This window comes from Thermobia domestica, chromosome 12, assembly GCF_964235325.1.
Source record: "Thermobia domestica chromosome 12, izTheDome1.hap1.1, whole genome shotgun sequence".
Classification (NCBI taxonomy): Eukaryota; Metazoa; Arthropoda; class Insecta; order Zygentoma; family Lepismatidae; genus Thermobia; species Thermobia domestica.
Window position 1 is genome coordinate 218463056 of NC_137465.1, and position 24498 is coordinate 218487553.

The window sequence follows — 24498 nt, forward strand, 5'->3', positions numbered from 1 at the left end:
TCTTTAAATTGTCATAACTTCGTTGTTTATTAACCAATCTGAATGAAATATACACCAAACGAAAGATAATTTAACACTCTTTGAAAAGTTATACGACATCTTTTTCGATAATCCCATTCGTTTACTTGTTATTTTAAAAAAATATGAGTAAACTCAATCATAAGAAATGTAAAGTTCCAAATTAAATAATTTCTGTAGGTGTTAATTTCAGTGTTAGGTAAAACCTTTTGCCAATTTATTTGACCCTGTTATCTTCTACGTCGTTTAGTTTTTGAATGGTAAAGATTGGACTATTAGTTAAGGAGATATATGCCTCTAAAACCAACACTATGAATTCGCAGAGGCGGCCATCTTTGATAGCCGCCATATTGGATTCTGGCCACCTGTCGGAGTGGGGCCACTTCGATTCCTGCTTAGTTGGATCAGGGGAACAACATATCCGAGTGGCACCTTTTAACACAAAGTGCAGGATACTTCCCCTAAGCTCCCCTACTACAAGTGGTTCATTGGTGCGGGCGAATATTTAATATCATACCGAAGCTAAGTAAATGATTTCTATTGTGGAATCTGGGCTAGTAGCTTTATTTCTTGGGCTAGTAAAATTTGTTGCTTATTTGCATCCCTGCGCTAAACCCTAAATCAACCAACGATGATAGCCTGGGTGTTATGTTACACGTATCTACTCCAGTGCATTTTTGGTTGCATAAGAGAATAGGATATATATTTAGGAAAAGAAATTAATAACATTAATTTTACAAGAAAAGGATTCTCTAACGCAAATAATTATGTGAAAATATTGTATTGTCATCGAGTTTGCTTGTTTGTTTTAAAAAAATCATAGTGCTAGATAGCATGGACTCTAACAAGCAGAAGAATAAGCTATTAAAGGACTGTTAACAAAAAAGCTACTTATGGCTTATACGTGGAATTTTTCGAAATTCCAGACAAAAATAAGCTGCGGCTTGCGCACGGGAGATAGTATTATCTACAACTTAATAAAGTGCAAGTGTCACACTTCCAAAATGTCACGCCAGGGTGTGATACAGACAACCATAAAGTGGGTGTGAGCTGCTGAAAAACTCTTTCTTAAAAAGTTAACTCGTTTTCTCCAAGGTCGGTGATGCTTGACGATTGGAACTGTACCAAAAATAGTTTTGCTACAGTGGTTTTTTTCAAGGTGATCGGGGTGAACTATAACGGCAGAACAGCCTTCACCTTCAAAAAAGAACATAAGAAAAAATATATATCTATCACAGAAGTATCCGTTATATTGATATCGACGCTGGAGCCTAAATGTTCAGTCTCTGATGACTGAATTATCTCTTCAGTAGTTGAACATGACAATCTTTATTTTTGATTTACGTATACTTTCTCCTCATTGGTTGATTGACGGAGGTTAGCGCTCCTTTTCACCAATGAGGGCTATGGGAAATGGAACCTACTGTTTACAGTGGCCTCGACTCACTACTTGGGTTTATATTCGAGACAAATGCCTAGGGCTGGATTTAATGTTTTGGCGCCCCTAGGCCCGAAGATATTTGCCATGCTTCATCCCGATCAAGGAACAAAATTTTAATTCAATATAAAATAAAGTTATTTTAGACCATTCTTTGTTTCAACATTCTTAAAAATAAATTATACTGCAAGCTACTTTTATGATAAAAGCTATTCTCGTGTTCAAGCACTCGTTCAGAAGCATTTTTCCATTCATTGAATCCGGTACTAAACGACTCATTAATCCCAGGCTCTTCAAATAACAAACACGGTAAACACAAAAACACATCCTTTCGATGGTGAATAAACCAACCATTCTCCATTTTTAAGTTCACCGTTTTGAAGTTTTTTACAAAACAAACTTTAGGACAGACATCGAACTTTATCTGAGTACTGCCTTTCAGACTTACTGCCTGTTTTCCCCACATTTTTCCTTCATTAAAATACGCGTAAATTGAACTTCATTTGGACCACCAAAGAGATAACAGCAGGTCCGTATCCACGGGGGATCTAGGACCCACCCCCTAAATTTTTGCTGCCTCCCAAAATTTTCATGGTAGGCTTACAAATGAACTATAATATGGTTAGATCGGCCCCCTAACTTCTACCCCCCACACACATTTTTGGGCTGGCTACCGGCCTGGATGACAGAGTGGCCACACTACATTTGAAACAGAAGCAATCTGTGCCATACCCAAGGGCTGAGGGCGCATGCGGTCACGATGACACAAACTAATGCGAAGCACAAGAGGAGGCGCACAGCATCACGCATTCGAATGTACGAAACTGTTCACTGCAAATAGGTAATTCCATTCAAGTTTAACTAGAAATAATTGAAGCGAACAAACTCGTTAAATAAATCATTACTTCCAGGACCTTCATTCTAAATTGAAGTATTCTTATTATTCTTATTTTTACGGTATTATTTATTATTATTATTATTATTATTATTATTATTATTATTATTATTTATTATTATTATTATTATTATTATTATTATTATTATTCAACTTTGATTTTTTGTCTTGTTTATTAAACTTAGTTTTGTTTTCGTCCAACGTACACCCCTAGGACCAGGCCTAGTGGGCTTAGTGATAAATCCAGCGCTGTAAGTACCCCCAGCCAGATCGAACCTGGGGACACACGCATAGAAGGCATGAGTCTTAGCCAGTTGGCTACGAAGGGGCACACGTTTTCTTTTGATTTGATTTGGGTTTACTGTCCCTTTCAGCAGCGAGAGGCTGTATGAGAAGTAGACTTGCAGCTATCACCCCCGGAGAGTACTTGCTAACGTTCTCGCTTTAGGTGTGAGCGGTCCCAGAATCAATTCCCGGTGCGGACACTCGGTTGAAAAGTGTATAAACTTTTCAGGTCATCCATCCTGAATGTTCAGGTTTTCCTGAATTTTCCTCATTAGGCAAACGTCGGAATGGTGCCTCACATAATGGTCCAGACTGTTTCCTTCTTTTCCCTTTCCTTTCTTCGTCCCAATTTCCCGGGCAGTGTGATCGCCGAGGAATGTCATGTCTCATACGTGACGGGCTAACATGGTAATCATGGGCGCCCGAAGGGGAGGGCAGGGTGGGGTCCGGGCCCCTCCCTGGCTCGTGAAAATGTGTACGTAATATAGTAAACCACATATATTAAATATCAGGCGTAATATAGCAACCATCGAGATGCCCCACCCCCTATAGAAAATTTTCTTCGGACACCCCTGATGGTAATAGATACCAAAAGCCCATACATATAATTTATAATCCTTAATGCGGAAAACGAATTATATGAGCTCTTATCGGTAATTTAATCCGAGTTTCCGGCGCCAAAAGGCGCGAACACTATCCACATAGCCATAAGGAAGCTCACATATTTTTATCTTTTCGTATCATTCAGAAACATACATATATATAGATATTTTTTCCTAAGTGTTAGATAAATGTAGAAGAAAATACGAGAACAAAAATAAAACTAAGATACTTACTATTGCTTCTAAAACAGTATCGTCAGAGATACCTGCTTCTTTCTTGGCCTGTTGAACCATGGCATAGATTCGCCGCTGACATTCAGCCATCCCCATCAACTGAAAAAAAATAATAGCTTAATGAAGTTTTTACTTTTATGTTTCATGGTGTTCTTTAGACTAAAGAGATGGATATTTAATAAAAATGATTGATTGGGAAATAATTTGTGAAATGAGAATGTGGAAGGAAACTGGAGAATCCTGAGAAATCCATTGGACACAATGCTCTCCACAACATTGTGTTTGTGTTTCCGGAGATCGAACTAGGGACCCGTCGCACCACATCTGACCGCTTTACCACTCTTGTTTTTTTTTTTTTAATGTAGGCCTACATTCATAGTTTTGTTATTTTCTTCTTCTGACAGTTGTCACGACTACCGGAGTTGACAGGAACACTAACACAGAAACATGGAGGACAATTAAACACGTCATCAAATCCCGGATGCATTTCTCATCACAACCGTCAGCATAAGGCCCCAAAGCCCTCGACAACACCACACTGGCAGGACTGACACTCTGTGCCCCAAAAAATATATATGTAAAAACGACATAATCAGTTGTTTTTATTTTTACGCCATGCTAGCAGAAATACTTGTTCTTCGCATGTGAAGAATAATGTTTATGGAAACTCTGATTTTTTTTTTAAATGCGTGAAATTTATAATGAAGAAAAAATGCTTTTAGTATCACCCCTGACAAGTATGTAACTGGAACATTCGGACTAACGGTCGGGTTGCCTATCTCACTGGCACTATGATTCACTATTTAAATACATAATTGTTACATAAATTTTGATCCCCTAATCCACCCGAATCGAAAATTGAAGAAAAGCTTCGTACACGATTAGATTTGATGTAAACCTATTCAGGGTTGATATGTTTAAAACAAAATGTTTAAAACAAATGTTTAAAACATGTTTAAAACGAGGGCTTTTGTTTTATTCAGTTTGTTTTAAACGTTTTAAACAAAATGTTTTAAACGTGTTTTTTTTCGATGCTGGTTGGACATGTTTAAAACAACTAAAATATCAGATTGAAGAAGCTAATTTAATTTTCTAACAAACAACCCATCCTCCGCAGGATTTGTGCATGGAGTAAATTACAAGCAGAGTTATATTCTTATTATAACAGCAATTACTGAACGAAATTCTGCACATCAATGTGCATATAACTAAACCAACAGAAATTCAAATGAAGTATTTCAACATTTCTTAATTTCCAAGAATAACGGAGGTTAAACACACTATACTCTATTCTAAGATCCAAATTCACAAATTCAAAACTTGGGTATTTTTTGATCACTATCATTTCCATAATAATGAACAGTTCTCACATCATAAGCTAGAAGAAATGCTCTGACAAATACAACTCACAGAAAAGAGCAGTGACTAGCCTACAAGGAGCAAATGATATATTTTAACTAAACAGTTTTTCAAGACACATCTCTATCTGCAATATGGGTAGCTAATAATGATTAATGTCTACGGCATAACAACACAATTAACTCTGGACAACCGCCAGGGATTTTAACGAAATGGTAGACTCTCACGTTCGGGGCTCTGGTGACCTCCCTAATTATCACAGAGTCATGAGTTATACACCATTGGAAAGCTTATAGACCACAAATTCCAATGAGGTAACATTCGTAAAATTCCCGCCGTATTCATAGAAAAAGAACAGACAAAAAAACATTAAAAATATGAAAATATTGACTTTGCGTAGGGATGCACGCGAGACGAGACGAGACGAGAAATGGAAAAGTATCGTCTCGTCTCGCAGCCTCAAATGTTGGTCTCGTCTCGCGTCTCGTCTCGTCTCGCAAATGTGAAGTCTCGTCTCGCGTCTCGCATAAAATCTTGAGTCTCGTCTCGCGTCTCGCGCGAGACTTTCTCGCATGGTCTCGCAGTCTCGCATATATTCTGGGTTAAAATTTTGCAATGTTTTATTCTATGGCTGTTAATGAATGATGATGTGATATTCTGTCCGAAGGCAGATATTTGACCTAAAAGTCCCTTGGCAAGGTGAACCCATGGTGGTTTGCCATTGTTTTCCATGGGATGAATGTTCATAACATCCTAAGGAGACGGAACCTAGAGTTCAACATGGTATCCGAACTTGTGTCCACTCCGCTCCAAATTAAAAGGAAAGTTGTGCTGGAATTTGATTGCTGAACCAATAATTATCACATAGCATAATTTACAACAAAACCAGCATAAATTGTTTGCTGGATCCAACATTATTTTCCAGCTTAGAGTTCTCCAGCAATATTTTCCAGTATGCCATGCGGGCACATTTTTGCCCCGAAAAAAGAAGTCGCCAATGTAATTAGGATATAAAGAATATAACGTTTCCGTATATGTTTTTTTGAACTCATTGAACCAAACCTGGATCCTTTTACTATATCAATTTTTTTAAGTTAGCTAGCTATGGTGTGGGCCGGTACGTGTGATGTGCTGAGGATACTGATGATGTTATAGTCCGGATGATTTGGAGGTACGGTATATTTATATAATGCAAAAAGCAGTGAGAGAGTTGTAGACGTGTGGTGATGGCTGTGAGTGTAGGGAGCGTCGCTGTAGACGGTTTCAAAAAATAAAGCGTGTTCGCTGTCATACCGTTGAGTTATATATTTAATACGAAGAGCTTCAATATGATAAAGAAATTGAGGAAATGTGATACGGTCGTACAATTTAGGGTTGGACTTGGTAATTTAATGCGGTAGGCTAGGCGGAGAGCATGTCGTTCCATTATTAACAGCTTTTCGTAATATTTTGCGCTTGCTGATACCGAAAACCATATGTAAGAACGGGACGGAGGAAGACCTTGTAGGTGTTGATGAGCGTAGAAGATTGGAGACCCCACGTTGTGCCTATGAGACATTTAAGTAAATTTAATCTATTTTTAGCTTTGCTTACAATGGTAGCCAGGTGTGGACGCCATGTAAGTTGATGATCAAATGTAATACCCAAGTATTTCACTGTCTTTGAGTGCTGTATGGCAGTATCATTGACGGTAAGGGCAAGACGAGCTGGGTTTCGATGAACTCGTGATCGACGTTTTGGTGGAATAAAGACTATGGCCTGAGTTTTGGTAGCGTTTATTGTTAAGGGCCACGTCCGACACCAATCGCTAAAGCGACGGATAGCTTCATTCATCGCATTGTTTATTTGAGAGATAGTTTTCGTTAACGCCAGGAAAGCCGTGTCATCGGCGTACTGAAAAGTATGAATGTTTTGCGGTAAGGACGGCATAAAGCAGATACAGCAGTGGGGACAAGGCAGAGCCTTGCGGAACGCCGCTATAAAGAAATACAGGATAAGAGACACTGTCATTGATGTAGATGTAAGCCAGGCGGTTTGAAAGAAAATTAAAGATGAAGCGGATGTACGTGATAGGAAGACGGAAAGACAGAAGCTTGAATAAAAGTCCCAGGTGCCATACCTTATCAAATGCCTTTTCGAGATCGAATAAAACTAAACAGGCAGGCTTGGAAGAATTGTAATGATTAGTGATCATGTTGGTGAAGCGAAGTAACTGATCGTTAATACTATATCCTGGTCGGAAACCAGCTTAATGTAAAGGTAGCAATTCTTTCGCTGTTAAGTGAGTGTGAAGTCTTTTGACAGGGATGCGTTCCAATATTTTGCTGAAAGTCGGAGTTATTGTATGGGCCTGTAAGATGATACGCAATTGAGTGGTTTGTATGGCTTAGCAAACATGAGTGTTTTGGAAGTCTTCCACGGAGGGGGAAGAAACCTGTGCAGAGAATAAACGTAAATATAGTTGCTAAAAGGTGTAGTAAGGCGAGGGCGCTTCTTTCACATGACGGTAAGTGATTGAGTCCAGACCAGGGGCAGTATTGCGTTCGCGAGCCGTGACGGAGTTGATATCTGTTACAGTGATAGGCGTAGCAAGAGGATGGTCGGGTAAAACATGAGACGTGCTGGGTTGAAGTTCTGGTGAATTTATGTTAAAGGTATGTGTGGGATGCCTGCGACGAATGGCTGCTTCAGACGGCGTGAAAATAGATTGTAGATAGGTTGCGAAGGCGTCTTCTTTTTCTTTATCTGTGTGAAGAGGATTTTCATTTTCTAGGAGAGGATAGGTAGTGTGGGTCTTGCGACCAATAAGCATGTTGAAACGGTTCCAGTATCTGGATGGGTGTGCATCGTCTCCCAAATTACGAGGGCTATCCAGAAAGTAGATTACGTTTTGGAATAAAAAATCAACAAAGTATAGGAAACAAATTTTATTATATACAGATGAAAGCCACACACAAATACTACTTTTTGACATAGTCACCATTCAAATTAAGGCATTTATCGTAGCGATGTACGAGCTTGGAAATTCCTTCGTCGAAAAATTCGGCCGCCTGCGACTTCAACCACTTCGTTACCTCTTCTTGCAGCTGTTCGTCGTCATCAAAACGCTGCATAGCCAGCCACTTCTTCATTGCTGGGAATAGGTGGGAGTCGCTCGGTGCCAGGTCGGGACTGTACGGCGGATGAGGAAACAACTCCCACTGAAAAGATTCAAGAACTTCACGCATGACATTTGCCGTGTGGGGCCGGGCGTTGTCGTGAATCAACAAGATCTTAGAGCTCAACATTCCTCTGCGCTTGTTTTGAATTGCTCTTCTGAGGTTTTGCAGAGTTTGGCAATACCTTTGAGCGTTTATTGTAGTGCCTCTTTCCAGGAAGTCCACCAAAATCACACCTTTTCTGTCCCAAAAAACAGTCGCCATCATCTTCCTTGCCGACATTGTTTGCATGCATTTCTTGGGTTTTTGGGGAGAACCTGTGTGCCCCCACTGCATTGATTGCAATTTCGTTTCACAGTTCACGTGTTTCACCCATGTTTCGTCACCAGTAACGATGCGATCGAGTAAAGAGTCACCATCCTTATTGTAGGCGTCCAAAAAGTGCAACGCTGCAGCCATTCGCTGATTTTTGTGGTCCTCTGTCAAGATTTTTGGAATCCATCTTGCACAAAACTTGTGGTAACCAAGCTTTTCGCTGATGATTTCGTGCAACAAACTTCGCGAAATTTGTGGAAAACTCAAAGAAAGTTCCGTTATTGTGAACTTTCGATTTTCACGGACTTTAACATCGACTTTTTCGACAAGTTCGGCAGTCACTTTGCTGGGTCTCCCACTTCGATCTTCGTCGTGAACATTGGTTCGGCCATTTTTAAATCTTATGACCCACTGTCGCACTCCACCTTCAGTGATAATGTTGTCCCCATACACTTCACACAGCTGCCGATAGATTTCTATCGGTTTACAGTTTTTTGCTGTCAGAAACCTTATTACTGCACGCACCTCGCAGCTCGCGGGATTTTCAATTAACGCAGACATTTCAAACCGTCACAGTATCTTAACGGAGCACAGCACGAACCTCTCACTAGCACGGCTAGATGCCGACTGAGCTGCGCAACGCTCTGACCCCAAGATGGCCGCGCTAGCCCCGCCCCTAGCGGACACAGACGAAAACGTAATCTACTTTCTGGATAGCCCTCGTATTACAAGCTTTTATCCATTGACGGAGTTTATATGCTTTAACATAATTGTGAACGGTGCGTTGAAATTGACGATGTAAATGCAACGACTCTAGATTTCCTGTACATTTGTAATCTCTGTAGAGTGCTCGTGAACGTCTGATAAGTGGTGGGAGCGTTGGGTGATAACTATGGGATGTACTAGTCGGTATAAAACGGCTGGTAGCGTCATGGAGTGCTGTAGTTATTCTATCCAAAGAATTATGAAAATCTTCCTCCGTTTCTGATAGAGTTGAGTTTGCAAAAATGCTACTAAGATAATTTCGATATCCTGGCCAGTCGGCTTTGTCGAATCGCAATGTGGTAATCTATATGTAAATTTCTTCGTCTTTATTTAACCGGATTTCAACCTTGTCTTTGCCTGCTTCTAGTCCGAGGAATGCTCTAACGTCACAATATCCAAAATTGACATAGATTGTTCCCTTAGAATAGGTTTTAACTTTCTTTTCAGAACGTTTAAACTCTCTAGCATTAAATTTGTGGAAACAGCAGAGAAAATATAAAAATACGTTACTTGTGTAGGAGAACAGTGCTACCATCTATTGTCGCCTATCTCCCTTTACACCAGCCACCAAGGAATAACATTACTTGTGTGAACGGACTTGTGGATAACATATACTAATATACTAACCTAAATAACTGATATACAACATAATTATGTTATATACTAATAACAATTATATCAATGGCTCGCAGCGGGGAATAGTGATAATTAATTTTCAACACTTTAGACACTGTCAAGTATGCTATGCACTTACCTTAGTTTCCTTCTTCTGAGGGAAATATATTGTTATATCCACCTTCCTGCAGCTACTCTTCTGATCTTTGTCGCTGTCGGGGTAGAAAATCGCGTATTCTTTCTTGTGAATATTTTGCAAGTGTTTCTTCACCGCGTTATATTACGAGAATGCATTTTCAATTCTATCTTCTTAGGCTTACAAAATTTACAAATAGCCAACTCAGCATTCGTCGCAATTTCAAACTAATCCTAGAACTTACTTTTACCCCCTGCTGTTTCGGATGGATCAAGACTCGAACTTGCAGAAACAGTACCTGAATCCGTTTCACTTTCAACTGGGTCCCCATTTGGTTCTTCTAAAATATCGTCGCCACTATCAACATTTACACGTTTTGGTCGTTTCCTTGAAGGGTGATTTTCCACTATAAAGATGTTTTTAGACCACCAAAAGCGCTTGTAGATAACAAAAGAACTACTCACAACACAACACGACCCAATTCTTTTGGTTCGTTCGCGCTTATAGCAATGTTGCATTATCGCATTTTATCAACTTTCGCTTTCAACTTATATATTGTTGCCATATCTAAAAAATAAAATTACTGACAGATATAGGGCCATTCCTACCATCTCCCACCAAACCTATAGGACCATCCTACCAAACCAGTGTTTAAATTAAACTTCCGAACTAGAGGGGGATGTTTTTGATAAATATATAGAAAGAAAATACTTATTCCATGTAAAAATATAATGTTATTTCTGCGAGCCGGGCAGGGGATAAACTTTGACGAGAAGGGATTTCCCCGCCATCCTGCAACATTCATCGCTAGTAGTAATGTGAAAAAGACAAAAACAACAGAAATATCACAATTCACAGCAATAGGGAGTCTTATTCGCTTTTCAGACCAAAACCAGAAGTTCATGTATTCGTGCGCGCCTGCGTGTATGTGTTTGTGTCGCAAAATAAAGTCCTAAATCGTTGCTGTAATAAATTTGCAATTTACAAAGCTTTTCTTTTTTAATGATGTTTAGAAACTAAAGAAGGCTTTAATTCTGAAAATCAACCTTGAATAATAATAAATCTCATAAAATGTCTATTGCCCCAATCACTTTTTGTTACTGGAGACATTAACGCTCAACTTAGAAAACTCAATAAATGTAAAATCACTAAATATACAATTAAATGTAATTCATAAATATTGCGAGACTGCGAGAAGTCTCGCGAGACTTCTCGTGCGAGAATTAACCGAGTCTCGTCTCGCGTCTCGTCTCGCATGGTTTAGTCTCGTCTCGCGTCTCGCATAAAATTTTGAGTCTCGTCTCGCAAATGCGAGACGAGACGCGAGACGATGCGAGACTTCTCGCGTCTCGAGTGCATCCCTAACTTTGCGGGGCCCTGGCAACCCTTGCAGCCACCCTACGCTGACAAAATGATGAATGTGTAGGCCACATACTTGTGACAATAATGTAAGAAATTGTAGCCATTGCTGCCATTGCGTAATGAATTCGTTTTATGTAGGAAATATTTTTTTTAAAAAATTATGCGAAGTAAACATTCACTGAATTAGACATTCTCTCCCCTCCCCCACTAGCACCACGTCCATATGCAAATCATTTTTGCTGCACACATCATGTATACGAACAAGAATTATGCTTCTAGACCACTTCAGTGAAATATATCTTGTGTTATATGGGACCGTCCCGAAAATAAATGTAAATTAACCAAATTTGACCCCCTCTTCCTCTATAAGCAACAAGTACACATACAAGTTACTATCATGTAGGGGACTACTTCATTGCTTCACATGCCAATTTTTATGGATGTACCACAAAGGGGGGAGGAATACCCGCCAAAACCTAATGAAAAAACATTGATGAAAAATTAAAAAACGAACTTCATCCTCCCTTTCTCGGCCGTACATACGTACCCCCTATATACATAAAATGCAACTGACGGAAAGCTTCATCCCTCACAAATACTTTGGTACCAAATCATTTTTCTAGCTTAATTAGAGGCTGAGCTATTGATGTTTGTTCTAAAAATAAATGTAATTTACGTCAAAAAACTTAAACTCCAAAAAATGGCTAACTTTGCCCCCTCCCTTCTCCCCCATATAAGCAAGAAGTACAAATACACGATATTACCATGTAATGACCTACTTCATTGCTTCACGTACCAATTTTTATGAATCTATCCCTCAAAGGGGGAATGGTTCCCCAAAAAACTGTTGAAAAAAACACGATATTTACCCTCCTCCCATATACATAAAATGCACACCAGCAAAGCTGCATCTTTCAGGAATAAATTGGTACCAAAACCATCTTCCAGCCTTAATTTAGGTTTAAGACTGAGCCATTGAGGTTTAAAGCCCTGACACATCAGTTGCGTCAATGGGCTTTTAAAGATTAAGAATGCAGACGACCAGTAGAACGTAACACAAACTAAACTACATAATCCGTGAACGGAGATCGGGAAAATCCCGATTTCTTTCTCCGGAATTGAACATTTGGGCGGATCGAGATTAGGAAAGATCCCGAAATTTGATCTAGCGGTTGAATATAGATGGCAAGCAATACCTAAGAGTGTAAAAATATAATATATATGCGTATTCAGATTATTGTTTTAAACAAAATAAACATTTTAAACATGTTTTTTTTTGTTTAAAACAAAGTACTTTGTTTTAAACGTTTAAAACGTTTTAAACCAAAAAAAACATGTTTTAAACATAAAAAACGTTTTTTTAGTTCTTTTTTTTTTTAAAAAAAAAAACATGTTTTTCAACCCTGAACCTATTTGTTCACAGAATTCGGTGGCTCTAACTGACTCCTTTCAATGCGGAAATACACACACACACACACACACACACATATATATATATATATATATATATAATTTTTTCTGTATGAAGAATAAAATGTTTATCACACAGTTACTGTATTTGAAATGGGGTGGTGTAAGTGCCTTTAAGTTATTTATTGGAATGAGCTTAATGTTTATTCAAAGCATGTTTTATGTAAAGGTTACTTGATGTCAATAACTCATGATTGGGAGAGTGGTGCTCTAAGGCAGACAGTCCTCGGTTCTAAAAGGTGTCTCATAAAGAATGCAACTTTTGAAATGCACGCCATTTCTGCTCTAGTAAGTTGGCCACACTGAACGTTACAAAATGTTCATCTTTTGTCTTTGAGGTTAATAGTCACGGAGCGCCAAATAGCTCGACCATCGTCTGTATGGGTAGGAATGGATTGCTTCACAAAGGAACAGCGTGTTGTAATAGTTAAAAAAAAAAAAAAAAAAAAAAAAAAAAAACTAATTACAAATGTGATTAATGTTGTGCAGAGACCAGAGACTCTTTGCAAACTCTGTGAAATGTTTGGCCAACGTCATTACAGTTGACTTATTTGGTGCATTACGTTGACCAAACATTCACTTTTTTTTTTTTTTTTTTTTTTTTTTACTATGACAACACGCTGTTTCTTTGTGAAGCGATCCATTCCTACCCATACAGACAATGGTCAAGCTATTTGGCGCTCCCTGACTATTAACCTCAAAGACAAAAGATGAACATTTTGTAACGTTCAGTGTGGCCAACTAACTAGAACAGAAATTGCGGGCATTTCAAAAGTTGCGTTTTTTATGAGACATCCTTACACTTCCTTTGTGGATAAGGGAGTTGCGAGATGTTTTCATGACAGAATCGGTGTCTCACGAACCAGACGGACAGACAAAAATGTTGGGACTCAATCGCGATCGAGCGCAATAATTGGACACAACTACAAGAGAGTGCAAGCCCCATTCAGAATAGTGACCCCGAGCCCAATGAGCTTACTGGGTTAGCGATTATTATTATTATTATTATTATTATTATTATTATTATTATTATTATTATTATTATTATTATTATTATTAGTATTATTATTATTATTATTATTATTATTATTATTATTATTATTATTATTATTATTATTATTACTATTATTATCAGCAGCAGCAGCAGAAGTACTACTAGTAGTAAGTTATTTCTTATTTTTTGACACTGTATGGTTAACCACTTTTCTTTTTTTCTTTCGAAAAATGTAAAATTTAAGTTTCAAAGAAATGGGATTTCCTTATGTATTTTGCTTAGAAGAGAAAATTAAATGGAATTTGTAGCTTAAGGTCTCATGTTTATGCACCGAGACCAAGGGAGATGAAATGATGATGGTTATAATGAATGAAATGGTGAAACAAGGAAAGGGGAAGGAAACAGCGAGCCACGTAGAAAACGCACACAAACAATATTTGTCCACCATAGAGTTCACTTGGCACGAGCTACAATCGAATCAGGCACCACACGCATCTGACATGTGCACTCTACCACTAAGCCAACGCTGGTCCTTGCTAAGAAGGAAGAGATAGTAGCACTTAAACCCTGCTTGAATTGTATGTATTTTGCTACAATAGTGTCAATCAGTACGAGTGACATATTGCTCTTCAATCGTTAAGTTCGATCACAACTAGTCCCACGTTAAGGTTTATGGCAAACTAGCAGGATACCCTTTCTTCGTAAGGGGAGAATATGTTTCATTTTGGACATAAAAGTGTGAATTTTGATTTAAATGGCATCGAAAGGGACACTGTTCGTTTCAGCGATATCGAGAACTATGAATTCGACACTAATATCGATCATTTTCGATCATTTTAATATATTCCCCTCCCCTTCTCCAAGTTGCGGGGCTGAATTTGAATTTAAACGGCATCGCAAGTGTCATTGTTTATCTCAGCGACCCCGGAAACAGGAAAACTATAGATTCGATACTAAAATCGGTCATTTTCCGTTATTTTTAAATATTTCTCCTGTCCTAAGTTCTACGTCAAAATAAAATGACAAAACCTTAATAGGCCCGAATCTCATTTATGTGGCAAATTTGATCGAGATTGGTCTCATGGTTCAAGAGTTGTTATGTGTTATTTATTTTTATGTAGCTCCCCTTCCTCTCCTCGGTCCGGAGAGTTGCACCGTCAAAGTGAAATTATAACATCACTCCCACGCCCGAACCTCATCTACGTTGATAATTTGATCGAGATCGGTCGGGTGGTTCGAGAGTCGTTAAGTTACAAACGTAGTCACTTTCATTTTAATGTATACAGGGTGTTTCAAAACAACACCGATAACGTTTGGGAGGTGATTCCTGACAAAAAATAAGACAAAAAGTATAGACCATCCTAGGTGCACAAATGCTTCCTTTCGGAGTTATAGGCTGCCGAAAACATGAAAAAAAATGAGCTTTAAAGGTTTATAGCTCCAACACTATGGGAGCTACCGTAGTCGGGTGAAGACTTCACTTAGGAACTAGTATAGGCCCTATCCAAATATCCATGTTTCAGAATCCTGCGGTACTTCCACAATAAGTTTTATAGGGGCAATTGGAGAGTACTTCAAATTATATGACCGTAGCCAAACTCCCTTATTAAAAATTGCTTCGTGAGTACCTTAGAATTCTGAAACATGTATTTTTGGATAGGGCACATACTAGTTCCGAAGTGAAATCTTGACCCGACTACGATAGGTCAAATAGTTTTGGAACTATGGACCTTTAAAGTACATTTTTTCATGTTTTCGGCAGGTTATAACTCCGAAAGGAAGAATTTTGTGCACCCAGGATGGCCTATACTTTTTGTCTTATGTTGGTGTCAGGAATCACCTCCCAAACGTTGACGGTGTTGTTTTGAAACACCCTGTATAGAAGGTAGAGGAAGAGGTTTTATTATTACACAAATTTTTAGTATATCTATTGCAGAACGTAAAAAAAAAAGAGGGAAAAATCATTTCACTTAACTTTTTGAATTTGAATACTAAAGTTTAAGATGTCACGTTGATAAAAAATAATAGATCACCGCCTGTCAAAGTGTCAGTGATCACTGACGTCAGCGTTGACGTTAACATGCGATCATTATTCTTACTTTCTTACTTTCTTCTCACAAAAGTGGAATCTAAGCTACGTACAATGCATTGTTTTTCCTAATTACTCGAGTCAATGGAAATAGTCTATTGAAAGTAAAGTTCTCCAACATAATTAGAGTTTGACAGGGAAAAAAATATCTATAGATAAGAGACACAGTATATACCACTTTTTGTATGTATCTCATCGAGCTTGTGAGTAATCCTCATGCGTAGTTTCCGAGTTCCTGTGTAAACCTAAAAATTGTGTGTAAACGACAACCACGCAATCTATTAAGAAGAAATATGATGAAGTACCTTCACCAAGTTTTTCACGACGATACCAGTAATGCGACAGTACGCAGTATTATTTGGGAGTTTTAGCCTAAAATTATGATTAAAACTGATTTTCTAAAATTTTTATTTAACTATGATATTGTCCAAAAGTGAAACCAAAAGTAACCACTGGCATGACAGCCCTTACGGACCTCAGTCGCTCCAACGTCATTTGTTAGCGATTAGATGAATTAAGTTCAACAAACACACGATCAGCGGTCAGATACGTCGCCTTATATCTTAACAGGCCTATCAGGAGCTATCTGGACCTAGTGGCCTTCACGTCTTTTATTCAAATGATTCCCCATTTTGCCTCACGATGTTGGGTGGACGCCAAAAATTGAGAAACATCGGCTGGGAATCCAATGCGAGGCCACGTAGACCACAGAGGCCGACCCAAGAGGGCGAACGGGGTGATAGCCCCCCAGAAGAGGAAACTTTCTTATTTTATATATAAGTAAAACCCATCCCAGAGTTTGGAGCTCTTAAAAGTAGCTCTCAGTAGCAGTATTACAACCCACCGCCCCCCCCCAGAAGTCCATCCGCCCAGTCCATCCAGTTGGATCCGCCCCTGGTAGACCAACGCATGAACCACTAGACTAGAGCACATCAAGCGGAACAAAATCAGATAATTGAAGGGAAATTCTCATGCGCTGTTTTCGAGAAAAACTAATTTTAAGCCACTAAAAGATATAATCATTTAGTTGCTAATAATAATTGATAAATTTTTAATCTGCTAGAGCAGTTTCTTTACTAATCGATTTTATGTATTGTTATATGCGTTTTCCTAACAATGAAATTATTATTATTATTATTATTATTATTATTATTATTATTATTACTATTATTATTATTATTATTATTATTATTATTATTATTATTATTATTATTATTATTATTATTATTATTATTATTATTATTATTATTATTATTGTAGTATTTTTTAGTTTAACGTTCCATGGTTACGCTCTTAAGGACACGCATGATTAACGAAAGTGAATGATTGTGACATTATTTATTTTGTGCTCTCGCATCAAGAATCGCACCCGCGACCACGTGCACAAAATACATGCACTAGCCACTATAGGCCTAGACCACCAAGAGGACATATGCTTCTAACAGTGACGCAACGGAGACGGATGATTAATGAAAATGATTAATTGTGAAATTAATTTCTTTTGTGCTCTCACATCGGAATTCTTTATGTTCTTCGATTCACACTGGAAGAATGTCAAAAAATTTCATTTCACAATCACTTACTTTCACTAATCACATCTCCTTTAACCTAAAGGGTATAATTATGGAACATTAAACTTAAGAGTCTTCATCCCGGCGAAATTAAAATACCGCTAGGTACCGTTATCACAAGTCACTTAGTGACTTTCCGTTTTCAGCTGTTTAGAAACGCGAAAATAAATGCCGATTTTCAAATTGGCTCGAAATCGAAAGCAGATAAGTGGTCGTGATAATGGTTTCTCATGTAAAATAATATTGTCTAGGGCGCTCTTGTTCCACATTTCGATTATCTTTTATCTATTTGAAGATATCACATAGTTACTGTAAAATTAGCGGTATTTTAATTTTGCCGGGATGAAGACTCTTAAAAAAGTCATTTTATATTTTTCTTGTAAAAATCAGTTCTCTGCTCAAATCCAGAACACATTTAACTTTCAGACACAGAGTTCAACATTTATTCTAAAATAGATATATTTTGTATAAAACAGTATTTCACGCATGAAAATTCTTAAAGTGTGATATTTTTGTTTCATTTTGCTTCCCTGCATTTTAAACTTGCAGTACCTCGCAGCAAGGAAGAGGTCTACGACGTTATTTCAATACCATGATTAAATACACGTTTAGCTGAGTGTTTCTGTTCATCATATTGGAATGTATTCTTGCGTCTCAGAGTTCTAGAAAACGACTGATAGTGTTTTATTATTATTATTATTTATAGCTCAATCAAGACCCTAAAGGGGAAAATATACCTTTATATTACCCATGAAAGATTTCCTCATATTTCCGAAGATAACAAGAGCTCAGTTTTAAGGCCTATCAATAAATACGGATCTGCAATTTAAGCTAAAGGAAACAATAAGAAATGAAAATGGTGATAAAGAAGTTACACGTAAAAGGATAATGCATAATGCTGATCCGTTGAGTAGCTGGACTTGCGTTAACCAGCGTAATATCTTAATTCACTTGACCATTTCAATCGGTTTATTTCTGCACATAGATTAATTTTACAATTTTACTTCGCACTCAACCACAGACTAATTCAGTAGGGAAAAAGTCTTTTCACTAAGTCAATGCAGAAGGAGTAGAGTGAGCATTTATTTTCCTTTGTGCTTCAGAGTTACATCTAGAACTGAAAATTAGGAACCTTTAGTTAAAATATCATTAAGGGTAAGGATATTTTGTGTCAATACAATTCACCACACACATATGTGCATATGTCAATGTTCCCCTGCAAAGTCCCTTGCACAACGATGGAGTCTTGTACAAAAAATCTTGGCCACTCGTCTTGCTTTAGAAGGCCACCCACTTGCCAACCGTACGTAGGCCTTAATTGGTCAAAGAAACTTGAAATTTGCTTGATTTAACTTCAACGGTAGGTAAGAGTGTAGGGTGTTATAAAGATTAAAACGCTTACCTCTGGTGCGTGGGGTCTCTGGTTCGTTCTCCGGCCAAGTAAGTTTGTGGTGGACAACATAGTGTCCGTGAATTTTCCCGTGGTGTTCCCTTTTCCTTCCATATTCTCATTCCATCAATTTTTCCATCATCAATCACTTGCCTTAATCATCCGTTTCCCTTATAGCCTTAAGGTCATAAACGTGGGACGTTAACATGAAAGATTTACTTTAAAAACATGATAATAAATATTTAAAAAAAAAATCTTTAAATTGTTACGAAACCAAATTCTTGATTGGGAACGAAAAGAAGTATTATTTAAATGATTAGCAACGTGTAGTCTGTGTATTTGTTTGTCGTGAATCAGAAAATACCTTGATAATATTTCAACGGGATGCTGAACTGAAGTTATTGAATCACCACAATTAATTCAAACACATATATACATGACTCGAAGTATGACACTTCGTATCACAGAGACAATTTAATTATTTTACTCTTTTACTAAAAATAAAGCAAATAAATACAATATTATATTTAAATACATATATATCTGTAAAAATCATCAGAAATTTAATACAATAAGATCTTAAAAAACAAATAAAGTGCAGTTAAAGTAAAACATTTTAAAAATAATTTTATTTTCTACGAAATTAAAAGTACCGTATGACGCAAATTCTTATCTATTAACTATCGAATATCTTTGACCATCAATTAATTTAAAATCTTACTATCTTGTGTGATTGAAAAGCTGATATTGCATTTAAGCACTTCAAAGATTATTATTTAAATTATAAATAGTTTAACAGAAAATGACATACCCCCCAAATGGTTGTGCTCTTATCATTTTTTAAAATTAATGATTTGATAAGATTCTAACAAAGAAGGGGCCTATACCTTTCACTTGTGTAAAAGGTTCCATAATCAAGGAATTGATCGAGATAGGTGATACCTAAAGCATTCTTTGGACTGAAGATAAAATGGTAAACATAAGTCATCAGATTCACAAGCATGCGTGAAACAGTGATTCTGTTGTGTTACATAATCTGTTAGTTCATTGTCAATGTCAATAATACATTTAGTTTTCGAGTTCCCACTCTACTTTACAAAACTTCATATAAAAATGTAAACGATCCTACAGATTTTTCATCATTGACAACAGAGACGATGTAATTTTTCCATCCTTTATATTTTGTAAAGGATTCACACATGAACATAAGAAAATATAAAATGTAACAGAAATATTTAAAATTCAAAAGTAAATATTATTATTTACTTATTATCCTATTGAGCTCAGGATTGTAGTTTTTAAAAATGGCATTTAGGGTATTAGACACGAAAATCCAGGTTTGCTTTCAACTTTCCCTCAAAAGAGATAAAATGTATAGTTAAATCGTCGGTAAACAGCAAAGTGACTAGGGATGAGTCGAGTCGAGACATAATTTTCCTGAGAAAATTCGAGTCGAGGCACAGATCTTCCAATATAAAAATATACGTTTTTCGAGTCGAGACATCAATTTTACAGCACATTTTCGAGACGAGACAGTTTCAAATCTTGTCTTGTGCGCATCCCTAAAAGTGACGCAACTCAAAAACGCGATTTTGTGTTATAACCATAATCCATTCTTATTCAACCTGCTCTGTCAATCATAAAAATCCCCGGTCGGTGCTTCACAATTTCTACCGTTCACCCAGCGTTGTGAGGCAAACTGAGGAGTTACATAAATAAAAGACGTGACGGCCACAGGATGACCACGTATTTGTCGCTAGTCTGCACGTAGTTCATCCGATTGCTGACAGATGGCGTTGGAGTGGCTCGGGTCCACAAAAGGTTGTTATGCCAAGAGGTTAGGTTTGGTTTTATCAACCATAGAAGTTCATGGTTCATTTCCTTATAGTAACGGAGATATGAGCCTTCTGAAATAGCGTATCTTGAAGTGCCCTTTACGCTGAGACGGGTGATTAAGGTTAGTGTAAAGGGACAAGTTTTGCCGATAGATGTCACTACAGTCTTCGTATCTCTCCCATGTATTTTTTACTTATAAAGGTCAACCTAGAGACTTCAAATTTTTAGAGAAGGTACTTCATAACCTATTAAAGGGAACAATCTGTGCCGATTTTTTATTTACAATTTTCTTCATTGTTCAAACAGTTCCATTCTTAAAGGTTTGGATATCCATTTCAACAATGAAGAAAATTCTAAATAAAAAATCGGCACGGATTATTTCCTTCGATAGATTATGAAGTTCCTTTTCTAAAAATTTGAAGTCTGTAGGTTGAAATTTGTAAAAGAAATCGTGAATTTTCGTGAAAGATAAAAAAATACATGGGAGAGATACGAAAACTGTAGTGCCATCTATCGGCAAAATTGTCCCTTTAAACCAACCTTAAGGGACCCCGTGGAACTCCACAAACACGATGGGATCACAAGTCAAAAGTGCAGAAAAGATCGTAACACTGTTTCGCCTTTGCTAAGATCCAGAATGGGCCTAGTTGTTGTCCTCATCGGTCAAAAATTAGAAAAGGGTGCAAGGGTTGTTTCACAATCATTAACAGCTAATTTTAATGAAATCCCGAACCCAGATTACTCATAAAAATTAGCCTGTGTGCAGCCTAATATCCTTGGATCTCACCATAACGTAAATATTGCTGTTCCCCTTACCACAATTAATCCCTGCCCACAGAAGTTTGGAATCCATTTAAAACACGTATAAGAAATTAATTCTAATATTTACAATAATTCGTATATATTTTTGGAAACTTTAACGCCTCTTTCAGACTACGCGGCGTTTGCCGCGTGCCGCATCTGGCACAGCATCTTGAGTATTTGATTACCATTAGTATATATGAGGCTTTTCAGATTATCCGGCCACGGTGTTTCGCCATATGCGGCCACCGTGAACATCACGGCGCCCTTCAAGACGCTGCGCGGCGCCGCGCCGTACACGGTGTATTGATTACTGTTGTCACTCATGGTTCTTTGCAGACTAGACGGTGTACGCCTGATAAAATTGTATAGTTTAATCTTGTATTATTGATACTTTGAAGAATGTGATTTATATCCGTTTTTTTTAAAAATTAAACTTGATATCGTATTACTTGGGATATATACTTTCAAAACCAATTTATAATTGAATACAAAAGTGTAAATATGAACATTGAAGATTTTCGAAACGTAGAATTTCCAACTACACCTCAGAGCTACGGCAAGTCTTTCAGTCGGTGAAATTGCATGCCTTACTAAAAGTGGGTATTTTGCCTTAAAATCTGTCCTTTTATTCTGTTTAACAACTCATCAAAGGTTACTATCGACATACGAAAATAATTTTTAAAAATCATTTCATCTCTTCTGAAGTCACTAAATAATAGCACAAATGCACCAGCTACAGGTTTTTGAATATTCAAGAAATAAACCCATTTTCTTCCTCTCTGCCTTCGTCTTTTAGATTTTAAGTAGAACCAGTACAAATATAATAACCTATCTCGATCATCCATACTGTCTGTATCGTAAAAATGACAAATCATTTTGGCCGACAAAAAAGCTACCGTGATGTTCACGACAAAAGCCGTATATTTCACGGCACGACTTTTGTACACACGGCGCGGCGTCATTCGAGGCACGGCATGTAGTATGAAAGAGGCCTTATACATTCAACTGTGTTATTGAGATAAGTAACTTATCTCTGTAGTGTGTTTGTAATTTAAATAAAATGTTGTTCGTTGGGGTTGCGTTATAGTATTGGAATGGCAAAATATCAGACAAATGGCAACTCAACCAATGACAGACTTGGGACTTATAATGTATTGATACGATAATTTTATCTTATTTGCAACCCAAATTAATCCTATGGATACAATACGTAATAGAGCGATGATATAAAATGATTTTTTTTTAATGTGCTTTATCAGGAATTTCGATAAAGCTACATTTCATATTTACTTTCCTTTCAATAGTGGCGCCTCTTTTCCGCAAAAGGGAGGGGATAAGTTTATTTTATTAGAAACAGTATTGGTCTCATCCATTGAGTTATAAAATAACCACTAGAGGCACATTCGGCGCCACTGTACGTGATTCCAGGTACTAGCGCGTTACCAATTGAGTAGTCATTTGTTTTCCACTTGTATGGCAAAAAGCAGTTGCAAATTTGTTTCAATGTGCAAGCGATGTTATCAACTGAAGATCCAAAAAGGATCTCTGAGTAGAATTCACTTCAAATATATCAATTATTTAAAAACCAATATTACTAATGGATTAAAAGAGCACTATATATATGGAGGGTAAAAAAAATACCGGTAGTGTTTTTATTGTTTTTATAACTTCACTCGGACAACTATCTGAAAGTTGAATAAGAAACTCTATGGACATAAACACAAAGTATAAATGATATAAAGACATAATAGATATTTCAGGCTTCTGTACACTTCATATGATACTCATTGCTACCTGCATATTAAAATAAGCTATTCAGATTTAATTTCAGTTGCAAGGTTCATCTTGGGAAAACGAGGAAATAATATATTTAATTGTGTTTAATTGAAATATGCTCGTATATTGTGTCTATGCGAAATAATTTATAAATTAATTAAATAAAATACGTAATTCTACTAAGGAAAAGAAATATCCATCAAAAGAATATAATTTAAATTATGTTTTAAATGTCACGAATATTCTAAGCTTAATGTGCAAATTAACTGGAGGATGAGGTGTAATCTTCCTTTGTAATTAATAATGATTTTTATTATACAGTATACAGTTTCCAAAAGAGTTCTACAAATTAACAATGCTTCCGTTCCTAAATACGTTTCCGTTCGTAGTCATTATATTTTGTTTAGAAAATTAATTACGTCGTTGAAATAAGCACAAATAACACATTAAAATTTTTAATGTACGTACTCGTAAGTTAATTACAGCGATCTAACCAAGGTCGCCGATCCTGGGGGGACCGAGGCCCCCCAAAGCTCATGTGGGCTCCCTCACATTGTATTTATGAATATACAATGTTTGGTATAATTTGAATGCAATTTGTTTTAAGATCCTCATATATCCCTTCTGCATCTGGATGCCCCCCCCCCAAAAAAAAAATTTACAGAGAAATCGGCGCCCTTTGACCCGACTAGGCTAGTTGTCGACCGGGACAAGAACTTGCCTTAGCGCCCTCTCTGACCAACCAAACCAAAACGCTCCCCGACTACACCTGATATTGGTATCATATAGTAATTCTCCTATTTCATTTTTTCTTCAAATGGTAAAGATTGGTTTCAAAATTGCAGTATATAATATAATTTTCAGTACAAGATAAAACACCAAACTAATTGAATCGTTGACTTGGAAAACCGGTCATCTCCATTGAAGCTAATTTGAGAGAAGTGACAAACAAAATTAAATTTGCCAATATGTATCTGATATATAGAGCTGTTTTCATTTTCAGACCGTACAATTGACATTTTTCTACTTTCCAAGAATGACAATATCTCTATATGTCAGATACACATTGATTAATTGAGTTTTGTTTGTCACTCTTCTCAAATTAGCTTCGATGGAGATGACCCGTTTTCGAACTCAACGATTCAATTAGTATTTGATTACCAAATAATCTAAGAGTAGCATACTTGACGTATTCTTATAGTCTTATCATAACTGCAAATCTCAATGTTTTTGGAATTATATCGGGATGAGCATATGTGTAGAATAAATCAACAGTCGGTTGCTTTAGAATATAATATTTAATTATGACAAACAGTCAAGCTGTTGTCTCGAGTATACTAGGGTATTTTGCAAATCTCTTGAATCGATGTAAGTTAAGTGAAAACA

General features: G+C 37.1%; 1 protein-coding gene across 1 annotated transcript in view; it reads right to left on the reverse strand.

The window, feature by feature from the left end:
* Nagk (N-acetylglucosamine kinase) overlaps nt 1-24498 on the reverse strand; it is a 188410-nt gene that overhangs the window by 45143 nt on the left and 118769 nt on the right. Inside the window, exon 3 of the mRNA XM_081734751.1 lies at nt 3473-3571. Coding sequence (XP_081590877.1) covers nt 3473-3571 — 99 coding nt within the window. The remainder of the gene's footprint in view (nt 1-3472; nt 3572-24498) is intronic.